This window comes from Bubalus bubalis, chromosome 1 (assembly GCF_019923935.1).
Source record: "Bubalus bubalis isolate 160015118507 breed Murrah chromosome 1, NDDB_SH_1, whole genome shotgun sequence".
In the NCBI taxonomy this organism is placed as follows: Eukaryota; Metazoa; Chordata; class Mammalia; order Artiodactyla; family Bovidae; genus Bubalus; species Bubalus bubalis.
Window position 1 is genome coordinate 66,441,523 of NC_059157.1, and position 13,228 is coordinate 66,454,750.

A 13,228-nucleotide genomic window follows, 5' to 3' on the forward strand; every position below is an offset into this window, starting at 1 on the left:
GTTGGGAAGATCCCCTGGAGGAGGGCATGGCAACCCACTCCAGTATTCTTGCCTGGGAAATCCCATGGACAGAGGAGCCGGCAGGCTACAGTCCATGGGGTCACAAGAATTGGACATAACTTAGCAACTAAACCGCATATAGACAGAAAAACTATTTCAAATATTTTCTCTCTCTCAAAAAAAGAAAAAGGCAAAAAATAATAAATACTTACTTCCTTTTTGTTTGAATGTGTGAGGGGACACAAGGAGATGAGGATGGCATTAGAAATTACATCTTTTTTAAAAAGCACGTAATTCAAACAAAAACAATTGATTCTCAAAGATATAAGAACCTAGTCCCTCTTTAGATAAACAGAGATGCAATCACTTAATAATTATTAAGTGCCTATTCAAAGATAAAAACCTTGGAAACTTTTTTTAATATTACTGAGACATTTCACTCAGTCAACACATATTATGTACTTTTATCTGCTGGTAACACGGTTATAAGACAGAGACCATACTATTCAGGGGACAGAGTGGTGAATGGCACACATGAAGACCCCTACAGAGCTTACATCTAGACAGCTAGCAGCAACTGCTTAATGATTTTGGAGCACATGATCCATCCTTTCCTTTCTAATATTCTAGATGAATATATGGATGAAAGGATATACAGATGGAGCTAGAGAGATGAATTGAGAGATGAACATAGATTACAAGACAGAGACCAGTGGAGACAGATAAATAGGTGTGTAATATCTATTTTAATTCTCTTTCTTGAGGAAGCAAGTTTTTCCATCTGTCTTTCAGGCAATTACACAGTAATTTTACAAGAAAAGGAGTGTGGTGTTGCCTCCTTGGGCCTGACACATTCCAACATATTTGATATAAGTAACATATCTCTATACAGAATTCCACTCTAACATCAGTGTTTTCCTTCCTTACTACCAGCACTAGCATGCTGTAATGGCTGGTACCTTGACTGAAAAAGTCTTAAAAGACTGAAAAATGTCCTAAGTGACGATTTTAACATAAAATTTTGAGAAAACACTTTAAACGAAAAGTTAACGTAGATTATAGACTGTATTGACTCTGCAGTTTTCCCCCAAATGTCTAAATTACCATAATTAAATTCAAAAACATTTTCTGATTATTCTCTCAATTATTAGGTAGCTATACAGTTAGAGCCTTAACTTCACAACACTGTAGAAGACACTTATAGGGAAGGGGAATGAAGATGCTAAACTCACCTCTTGACCAGATTTTCCTGAATTTTCTGAATGTAAAGACTCAATTTCTCCTTCAATCATAGCAGCTTCTAGGCATTCATGTAGATCTTTGAATCCATTGACCTGAAGTGGGTACTGACCAAACATTTCAGTATTTTCAAATTTTTTACCTATAAGAGAGGAGAAATTCATATTCCTCAATATGGCCTTTTAGCTTCTAAAAAGTAAATAAATGCATATTTATCTCCTCAACCTAAAAACTATATCTGTTTATGTTTCAGACAAATAGATGGGGATATAAATGTTTACGTTTCAGGCAAATACATGGGCAAACAATGGAAACAGTGACAGACTTTATTTTCCTGGGCTCCAAAATTTCTGTAGATGGTGACTGCAGCCATGAAATTAAAAAAGACACTTGCTCCTTGGAAGAAAAGCAATGGCAAACCTAGACAGCATATTAAAAAGCAGAGACATTACTTTACCTACAAAGGTCTGTATAGTAAAAGCCATGGTTTTTCCAGCAGTCATGTACGGATGTGAGAGTTGAACCATAAAGAATGCTGAGCATCAAAGAATTAATGCCTTCGAACTGTGGTGCTGAAAGAGTCTCCTGAGAGTCCCTTGGACTGCAAGGATATCAAACTAGTCAATCCTAAAGGAAATCAACCTTGAATATCCATTGGAAGGACTGATGCTGAAGCTGAAGCTCCAGTATTTTGGCCACTTGATGTGAAGAGCTGACTCACTGGAAAAGACCCTGATGCTGGAAAAGACTGAAGGCAGGAGGAGAAGGGGACAATAGAGGATGAGACGGTTGGATGGCAAAACCGACTCAATGGACATGAGTTTGAGCAAACTCCAGGAGATGGTGAAAGGGAAGCCTGGCATGCTGCAGTCCATGGGCCGCAAAAAGTTGGACAAGACTGAGCAACTGAACAACATTTCAGACAGCTGTAGTTACTATTGTTTTCCTACTGGCTTCTACATGCATGTAAGTATATTCACATACAGCTATGCTATAGATATTAATTACACACTCATATGTGTATATGTGATTATATTTGTGTATGTGTGTGTATATGTTTATTCTTTAAAATAGTACCTTTTAAGGGCAAGATACTGGACTAACATTGAGAACATACATAGCAGCATACAAAAGTTATAGGGTCTCTGAGCTGAGGAAACTTTTAGCCTCTTGGAAAAATGCAATATGCACATTAATTGCACATACTGCTGTGAACAAATATTATTACAGATGTCAGAAAAGGTGTGGTGAGATAGAGTGCTGTGAGAAGACATGGAAGGGGAGCAAATCTAGACTTTAGGGCTGGAGGGAAAAGCAAGGAAGACTTCCACAGGAAAATGACATTTATGCTGAGACTGCAAAGGTGAATAGGAGGTGGCCAGGCCAGAATTGGAGAGCCAGAGTATCCCTGGCCAAGAACAGTACAGGTAGAAACTTTCAGGCTGCAGAGAATTTGGCATGTTTAAAGAATTACGGGAAAGGAAGTATAGCTTAGGGGAGCAACATGGATATGACAATGAAGAGTTAGGTGGCAGAATCAAAACAAAATTCTTAACCAAGTCTAGTAGCCCTTGTTAAGGATTTTTTTCCTAGTATATTCTGACTATAATGGAAAACTGCTGAATAATTAAATATAGGAATAGAGGCTAAGATTTATATCTCAGAAAAATCCTTATGGTTTCTGTTAAGTGATAAGGCTGGTATGTGACTATACAGAATCCATCTATAAATAAAAGTAGAATGGAATCAGGAGTTAATAATAAAAGTGTAAAACTCCTAGAGGAGAACATAGGCAAAACACTCTCTGACCTACATCACAGCAGGATCCTCTATGACCCACCTCTCAGAATATTGGAAATAAAAGCAAAAATAAACAAATGGGACCTAATTAAACTTAAAAGCTTCTGCACATCAAAGGAAACTATTAGCAAGGTGAAACGACAGCCTTCAGAATGGGAGAGAATAATAGCAAATGAAGCAACTGACAAACAACTAATCTCAAAAATATACAAGCAACTCCTGCAGCTCAACTCCAGAAAAATAAATGACCCAATCAAAAAATGGGCCAAAGAACTAAAAAGACATTTCTCCAAAGAAGACATACAGATGGCTAACAAACACATGAAAAGATGCTCAACATCACTCATTATCAGAGAAATGCAAATCAAAACTACTATGAGGTACCATTTCACACCAGTCAGAATGGCTGTGATCCAAAAGTCTACAAGTAATAAATGCTGAAGAGGGTGTGGAGAAAAGGGAACCCTCTTACACTGTTGGTGGGAATGCAAACTAGTACAACCACTATGGAGAACAGAGTGGAGATTCCTTAAAAAGCTGGAAATAGAACTGCCTTATGATCCAGCAATCCCACTGCTGGGCATACACACTGAGGAAACCAGAAGGGAAAGAGACACGTGTACCCCAATGTTCATCGCAGCACTGTTTATAACAGCCAGGACATAGAAGCAACCTAGATGTCCATGAGCAGATGAATGGATAAGAAAGCTGTGGTACATATACACAATGGAGTATTACTCAGCCATTAAAAAGAATACATTTGAATCAGTTCTAATGAGGTGGATGAAACTGGAGCCTATTATACAGAGTGAAGTAAGCCAGAAAGAAAAACACCAATACAGTATACTAACGCATATATATGGAATTTAGAAAGATGGTAACAATAACCCTGTGTACGAGACAGCAAAAGAGACACTGAGGTATAGAACAGTCTTATGGACTCTGTGGGAGAGGGAGAGGGTGGGAAGATTTGGGAGAATGGCATTGAAACATGTATAATATCATGTATGAAACGAGTCGCCAGTCCAGGTTCGATGCACGATACTGGATGCTTGGGGCTGGTGCACTGGGATGACCCAGAGGGATGGTATGGGAAGGGAGGAGGGAGGAGGGTTCAGGATGGGGAACACATGTATTCCTGTGGCAGATTCATTTTGATATTTGGCAAAACTAATACAATTTTGTAAAGTTTAAAAAAAAAATTTAAAAAAAAAAGAAAGAAAAAAAAATAGTTGCGAGTGTCCCTTCTGAAGTATAAAGACTTAAATAACTATTAGTTTATTCATTCTTTAATCCAATAAAACTTAATTAATCAAAAAAAATAATAAAAGTGTATAAAAACAGATGAAGTAACACATACACACATTTATAATTATATAAAAAGGAAACACCAATAGGACTTGATTGACTGGTTCATAGTCAGGATGGGGAATAGAAAAGAAAGGAAAGTACCAAGAATGATATTCAGATTTTAAGCATAAACAACTGAATTGATTTTTAAGTACTGAAAAGGGCACCAGTGAAGGAAGAGTAGAGGATTTTTTTTTTTTTTTACTTTTGTGTTAAGGCAGCAGGGAAAATCATTGGCTTAGAATGGCCCATGATATTTCATGTTGAGAAGAGCTAGGCATAAATAAGTCAGTAACTAATACTGATGTGAAGCTATAAACTGAATAAGTAGTAGCTTATTCATAGCAGGAAATCAAGGGAGTAAATAAGATTGCCCAAGGAATTAGTAAATAAGAAGAGGAAGAGGATCTAAGCTGAGTCCCAAGGCTCTCTTACATTTAGATATAGAAAGAAACTACAAATATAATTCCTAAAAAGTATCAACAGAGGCATGAGAAAGCCAAGATAATATGCTGCACTAGAAGCCAAAGAAGTATTTTCAACGAAAAAGCAGGTAAAAGGAGGAGGAGGAGGAGAAGGACCTGCAGTCAACCACATTAATAGTTGATAAGAATTCAATGAGAATTGAGAGGGATCCAATGGACTTCCAATGGACTAACACATTTAGGAAATCAATAACCTTCAAAAGCCCCTTTTAGAAGAGGTCTGGAGCCAGAAATAAAAATGGGATAGGTCAAATAAATGGAGAGATAGCAGATAAAAACAAGATCCTATCTTTAAATAAAGGAGATTATTTCTGAATAAGATTAACTGAAAAAGAACATGTGAAGGGATTTTTTTTTAATTTTAAAGATATGGAATATCAGATCATGTCTAAATATTGATGTGAATGACACAGTGAAAGGAAGAAGCGAAAAATACAGAAATAAAAGCAAGATAAAGGACAGAAAAAGACCTGAGAGAAAGCATGGCAAGATGAGATTCTTAGCACACACAGCCAACTGATATTAGACAAAATAATTCCTTTATTACCTGGAGTGACAAAGAAAAGAATGTGGTGGTGGTAGGAATGGATCCAGGTTGGGAAGCCTAAAGCTCATAAATCCGAGGAAGTCACTTTTAAGAACTATGACCAAAAAAAAAAAATTATAAGCACAAAATTAGATTCATGGCCTTAGCCAGGATCCACGGTTAGGTTTCATAAATTTCAATGTCAATCTATGAAATCCGAGGTAAGGACTTTTTCAGAAAATGAAGAGACAAAGAAATTATATTAAACATAGAGAAACTGGAAATTGCTATTGCAGAAAATGGGAAAGAAGACAGGGATGAAGACAGACAAAGATGAGTGCCAGGGAGGGCTACGGCATTGGGACTAGTGAAGCTTAGAGTCACTGCAACTCCATGATACACTACAATTAGCCCATTTGAGTGATTTCCTCCTAACAACAGTCAGGTTCTCAGTACATGCAGAGAGAAGAAAATAATTCCACGAGGGCCTGAGACTAGTCAGAGAGGGGGTGCCAGAAGGGAAAGGGGGAAAAGAGTTTTAGCAATGTATAAGGAGGATCATAATGGACAAGGAAGGAAAGGAAAAGGCTGAGAACAGAATGGAGGGATCAACGGCCTGGAAGTTCTGGTAGAGTTGAATGAGCTTATGCAACAGAGGACTTTAGTAAACAAACTGAAAATTACCCTACCTCAGAGTCACTAGTCTAAAAAAATGCATTAGGAAGATATATGTAAAAATGACAAGAAAGTGCTCTAAAATATACTGTTAACAAAGCAAATACATAGTTCACCTGGAAATGTACTGAAATCACATTTATACAGCACAGCAACATTGAAACAACATATCAAAACCAAGTACAAAGACTTCAACGCTGATAGAGAAATGTTAATAATTCCTTCTAAGAATCCAGGTAATAAAGATAGACGTGCTCACGACTAGTACAATATTATCAACAGCACACAGTCACAACCTGATTAGAGCTCCTCAACTTCTACAGATAGTGTTCTACCTCAAATAAAAACTAGTATGACAGTATGGACACCCTAAATAGGAATACAAGTCACTATATAAAATATCCCACTCTTTATATAATGAATATTTAGCATTTGAGGCAAACAAAATGTACTGACAACTCAGGATAACCTTTAGCGCATCTAAATCCCAAGTTAGTCTCTGCCTTTTTCCAAATCTCAAACTATAAAATCATAGTCAAACAAAACTTCATGGCAATCCATCACTTAAGATCTTTAAGAAAACGCAAATCCCCGAACTTTCAAAAGTTGATCCATAGGACCATTTGGGAAATATAGTTTTTCAAAAATGTATGCTTTGAAACTTAAGTGATTTTATTACTTGACGTATATTTTATGAGTCAGTTTCCTGCCCTTGTTAGGAAAACCAAAGAGTAACCCCATAGGCTGGATTTTGACTAATAGGAATATTACCACTTTTAACTGATTTTTTTAAAGATAAGAGTACAAATCTTCCTTGAAAACTATATTCTAAAGAATTTTATAATCACCCCCTAAATGGGAACTATGCTAAATTGCTAAGTATAGCTTTTAACTTGCATAGACATGAAACCCTCAAAAACAGTGATCATTATACCAAGCCCAGTATTAAACTCTAATATTATTTTTTAAAAGGGCACCAACTGCCACCTTAACAATTCACAGTATCATAGAACTTTTCCCAAGGAAAGAACATCAGATCAACATTAACTGAGTATTAATTAGCATGTGATAATATACTCTGCACTTTCCTTGATGCACGTAATTCTTTGCTTTCTATATAAATGATTAGCATTAGCAATGTTAACAGAAACCACCAGACATAGGAAGTCAAATTAAAAACCATTTCATAAATAAAGTCACTATTGTGACAAAGGACCTAACAATGAATAATATCTCAGTTGTAGTAAAGAAGTAAATATGCAACTATACCTTCAAGCACTCCCACAGCTAGGAATCTTCCATAGAACAACTCTACCATGGGGTTCTTTGGCTTGTCTTCATCCCTAAAAATCACATTAAAATTATAAATGTGACTACAATTTTTAATTTTTAAAACTGTAATAGAGAAAACATTAAAAGAACAATAATAGATGCCAAGACAGTAACGTTTATGTGGTTATTATGTGTTTGGCTCTGCTATTTAGTGTTGAGCCAAGATACTTAAATTTATTCTGTTTCTTCACGTGTCAGCTGAGGATATTAAACTCACAAAGCTGCTATAACGGTTAAAAACTGTGTGGGACCTCACTGTAAGAAGATATGAACCTAGTTTGTATTCACAAAGTACCTGATCATTCCATTATCTTGTAGGGCTTTTAGTATACAACACATGCTTATTTAGACTTGTTGGGAAGGAGGAAAAACCACTCTTGCACACTGGCCATTACCAGTGAAATAAAAAAATACCAGTTTTGAATCAAGTAGCTAAAGAGGTACGCCAATCTTTTGTCAAGTTATATGTTGTTGGTAAAATTAGGCATCTGTGAATTTTCCAAATTCTTTAACATATAAATTTGTTTTCTTGTGTTTTTTTTTTTTGGCTTGAAGCAAGTAGAAATTTTTAACTTTGTCTTTAATGTTTTGTACCCTGTGATCTAAAAACACAAAGTTTACCTTGGCCTTGGTATATAAAAGCATGTTTTATCCACAACTGTACAGAGACTTTTTCTTCATAAATTTTGTGTTTAAAATAATAAAACTGATTTGCTTTTTAAAAAGAGAGAAAGATACTATTTATCTCTTGATGTGTTACATGCACCCCCATTTAAACCATAAAACAACTGGAGGGAAATACTTCACTTAAGCCTTCCAACAATTCCGAGGTAGCATGGTGGTTATTAGTGCTGTACAAAAAGATTTCCAGCCTTCTACTTTCAGATACATAGTAAGAAGCACTTTCCGATCTACTTTCTATTTAAATTTGAAAAAAAAAAAAAAAACAAAAAAAAAACCTGAATTGTGATAAAATACACACAATATAAAATTTACCATCTTAACCATCTTTAAGTGTACAGTTCTGCAGTGTTAAGTATACAACTGTTGTGGAGCCAACCTCTAGAACTAATTTCAGCTTGAGAAAACGATTAAACAATTTCACATTCCGTCCTCCCATCAGGCCCTGGTAACCACCATTCTAACTTTCTGTTTCTTTGAAAGTGACAACTCTAAACACATCGTATAAGGGAAATACAGTGGTCGTCTTTTTGTGACCAGTTTATTTCACTCAGCACCATGTTTTCAAGGTTCATCCATGTTGTAGCATGCGTCAGAGTTTCCTTACTTGCTAAGGATATTCCATTGTATATGTATACCACATTTGTATTTCCATTCATCTATGGACATAATCAGTGACTTTCAACATCTGTCTATTGTGAAGAATGCTGCTATGAACATGAGTGTGCAGCATCTCTTTGAGACCTTGCCATAAATGCTTTTGGATTTAAATTTAGCAGTGGAATTGCTGGATCATCATGTGGTTAATTTTTGCTGTTCCATCTTTATAAATGCAATTGACAAACAATTGTAAGATATTTGAAGTATACAACATAATGATTTGATATATGTATACACTGAGAAAGGAGTCCCTATATCAAATGATAATTCTACTATTAATTTTTTTAAGGAATAACCATAATGTTTTCCACAACAGCTGCACCATTTTACATTTCCATCAACAGTGCAAAAAAGTTTCAATTTTTTTCACATTTCAATACTTGGTTATTTTCTGGGTTTTTTTTTTTTTTTTTTGGTCGTTGTTGTTTTTATGCTTTGCACAACAAAATGTGAGTGGAGGTAATGTGTGTCATTTCTGGTCTGTAACTTTGAGAGCCAATATATTTTTCACTGATGTGGTGATCCCAGAAGGCTGGGATGAGATGAAGCCTCTGTCATCTGATATGGGGAAGAGGAAGAACAGAAAGACTGTCACTCTTGATGTAAAAGTCCACGAATCTTTAGACATAAAGATTAGTACCTCCATTTTCATGCATCATACTCTCGTGTACTGGGTTCGTCAAAAAGTTCATTCGGGTTTTTCCGTGACATCTTAACAGAACTTTTTGGCTAACCCAACAGAAAAACAACATTCCTGGATTCTCTCCTTATTTTCACACACATACTACACAGAAAGAGCAATGACATACCAGGTTGATGTCTTTGACAGAAGAAAATGTGTAAGAGCAGCTGTACTAATTCTGAATGCTCTTTCCAAGTATCTTATCAATTCTTTGTATCTAAATTTTGGTCTTCTCTCCACTGACCTGCAGTATGCACTGACCTTCCCTAAGGAATCAGGCTGACAAATTTTCCAGAAATTCTTTACCCTGTCCTTCTTTGCAAACTCTCAGAGGTCTTATTCTTTACTGTGCATTTAAGCTTTGAATCTCAGGGACCCAGACTGTTGTTATCAACAAAAGTGCAAGGAACACAAGTGAAGAGCAATTTAAAACACCTGAGACTTCTATAATAGAAATGATTATATCCACCACTTGTATGAAGAAAAGAAAGACTGACACGAATATCACAAATATCAAAGGCCAAAAGAAATCATCAAAGAAAACTTGTATCAGGACACCGCAGCCTCAGGAATCAGGTTGGTACAGAAAGAGTTCAAAGATTTAGACCAACTGATACAGTACTCAGTGCTTCCCAATCTTTTAAACTTTAAAAAGTTTTAGCTCCATAAAGAGTTAAGCAAAAACAAAACTACTGAGAAATAAATGAGAAGTAAGCGCTTCAAGTAAGGCTTGTGATTCCAGATGAAATAGGAAAGTTCTAGATTCTTTTAAAACAGTTTTAAAGAAAGGAGAGAGAAAACTTGTTAGTTCAGTTCCGTTTAGTCACTTAGTTGTGTCTGACTCTTTGTGACCCCATGGACTGCAGCACGCCAGGACTCCCTGACTATCACCAACTCCCAGAGTTACTCAAACTCATGTCCATTGAGTCAGTGATGTCATCTAACCATCTCATCCTCTGTCCTCCCCTTCTCCCCCTGCTTTCAATCTTTCCCAACACGAGGGTCTTTCCAAATGAGTCAGCTCTTCACATCAGGTGGCCAAAGTATTGGAGTTTCAGCTTCAGCATCAGTCAGTCATGCCAATGAACATTCAGGAACTGATTTCCTTTAGGATGGACTGGTTGGATCTCCTTGCAGTCCAAGGGACTCTCAAGAGTCTTCTCCAACACCACAGTTCAAAAGCATCAATTCTTCAGCGCTCAGCTTTCTTTAGAGTCCAACTCTCACATCCATACACGACTACTGGAAAAACCATAGCCTTGACTAGATGGACCTTTGTTGGCAAAGTTATGACTCTGCTTTTTAATATGCTATCTAGGTTGGTCATAACTTGCCTTCCAAGGAGTAAGCATCTTTTTATTTATGGCTGCAGTCACCACCTGCAGTGATTTTGGAGCCCAAAAAATAAAGTCTGACCCTGTTTCCACTGTTTCCCCATCTATTTCCCATGAAGTGATGGGACTGGATGCCATGATCTTTGTTTTCTGAATGTTGAGCTTTAAGCCAACTTTTTGACTCTCCTCTTTCACATTCATCAAGAGGCTCTCTAGTTCTTCTTCGCTTTCTGCCGTAAGGGTGGTGTCATCTGCATATCTGAGGTTATTGATATTTCTCCCAGCAATATTAACTCCAGCTTGTGCTTCATCCAGCCCAGTGTTTCTCATGATGTACTCTGCACATAAGTTAAATAAGCAGGGTGACAATATACAGCCTTGACGTACTCCTTTCCCGATTTGGAACCAGTCTGTTGTTCCATGTCCAGTTCTAACTGTTGCTTCCTGACCTGCATACACGTTTCTCAAGAGGCAGGTCAGGTGGTCTGGTATTCCCATCTCTTGAAGAATTTTCCACAGTTTATTGTGATCCATACAGTCAAAGGCTTAAGCACAGTCAATAAAGCAGAAATAGATGTTTTTCTGGAACTCTCTTGCTTTTTCGATGATCCAGCGCATGTTGGCAATTTGATCTTTGGTAACTTGTTAGTTACTAGACCAGAAAAGTTGACACTCAAACCCAAAAAAATTTTTTAGAAGTAAAATGAGTAAAATAAGGAAAGATCTCCAAAACCAGAAAAGAATGATCCTTTCAGAAATAACCAGGATTCAGGAAACAGCCAAGTGGCAGTCTAGAGAGAGACAGCCATCAGGGAGCTGTGTTGAAAAGAGGCTACTATGTGAGGTGATTACAGAAAGTCTGGACAGATTTCAGAGGAGGAACTAGGGACTTCAGGGTAAAGTACTCAAAGAATTACAGAGATAACTCCAAAGAGACTCAGCTTCCATAGATGGGGATACAGATAGCATTCACCTTCTGGGGAAACATGCTCAATAAACTTTGGGGGTTGGAACTCTAAGGAAAAGTACAAGGAACATGAATTTTACTAAAGAGGAGCCAGGGTGGACAATTGCAGATGAAGTTCACACACAGGCTGTCTCTTGGTCTGACAGGACAGAACCCTGGTGGACTTCTGCAACACAAAAGAGGTGAAGGTGGGCAATGCCTCTGTGAAAATAAACTACTTGGGCATACTCCTAACTCATATTTCACTAACTCTCATTATGACAGACCTATTAAGACAGCATAGAGGGATAGGGCAGAAAACAAAGTCAAGCAACAAGAGAGAGAAGACACTTGGCCATCAAACAGAACTGGTTCCATACAAGGTAGAGGTTTAGAGGCAGGTTAAACTATTAAGAATTCAGCCAATACCTCCTTAAAAAGAATGGGGGGAAAAAAGGTAACTGCACCTTAAAGAACTATCCCATCCAAGGAAAAAAAAAAGGAGCAGAAAGAAATATACTAAAGGCCTAGAACATTCAAAAGTTGAGAAAACAGCTTATCATAGACATGATGATCTTTACTGGAGCTGGAACTCAGGTTTCAGAAAGCATCAATAGCAGATTCAGTTCAGCATCAGGATGGGGAGATTTACCAAATGAACTAACATAAAGAAAGAAAATACCTAGAAAGCAGGTTTCACAAGTCTAACCAATTTCATAGCAAAATGCTATGGTAGCAACCATTGTGGCATGAAAATATGTTGTTAGAAAGACAGCTTATATTTAATGCCGCACTGAAGGCCAGTAAACTGACGTTTATAAGAAAACTGCAACTTAAGAATTTTGGTGAACAGAAAAGAAGAGTACCAGACCACAACTGTTAGCATCATAAACTTCTTAACATTCCAAAAAAGAAGCAGCTTTCAATGATACATTCTAAGTTTCCCGCAACAGAATTTTTCCCTCAGATATTGTAGATTTAGTGCCATAATCTGGAGAGATTTCTTCCAACATAAGTTTATAAGTAATTGTCTAATAAAAAAAAAAATTGGCCCTTAATGATAGACATCCTGGCAGAATTAAAACCATGATGATTTCCTCCATTTATGACATCATCCAAAGTTTCTGCTACAGTATTTAGCAACAGTAACTTGAGTCTGGATTGAACTAAGAGCCAGGAACACTAGAGCTGAACTGAAAGCTAAAGGGTTGAAGCTTCACTTTTGTTTTAAACCTCAGCATCTGTGGCCACAAATTCCAAAAAGCTTATAAATAATACAGATAACATTTGGGTTTCCATACACTTATCTCAGATTCCTATTTCTCTGTTGACACTGAATACATGAGAGGAAAAAAAAAAAAAAAGTGTTATTTATCAATCTCCTAAACCCCATAAACTAAACTTCACAGTAACTTACGTCTCTTCTTCAGCTTTCATTTGGAAGGCATCTTCTAACCAATCTAATAATTTGTGTGTAAACTCACTCACGTCTTGCTGTGGGGGAAAAAAAAATGTCTT

The 13,228-nt window shown here is 36.8% G+C and overlaps 1 protein-coding gene across 7 annotated transcripts in view; it reads right to left on the bottom strand.

The window, feature by feature from the left end:
- Positions 1-13,228, bottom strand: part of USP25 (ubiquitin specific peptidase 25) — a 164,343-nt gene that overhangs the window by 72,189 nt on the left and 78,926 nt on the right. For all 7 annotated transcript variants that reach the window (XM_025282229.3, XM_025282221.3, XM_025282223.3 and 4 more), the window contains 3 exons: positions 13,128-13,204; positions 7,345-7,418; positions 1,233-1,381 (listed from right to left, as the gene is read on the bottom strand). In XM_025282229.3, the coding sequence (XP_025138014.1) occupies positions 1,233-1,381; positions 7,345-7,418; positions 13,128-13,204 (300 nt within the window). The remainder of the gene's footprint in view (positions 1-1,232; positions 1,382-7,344; positions 7,419-13,127; positions 13,205-13,228) is intronic.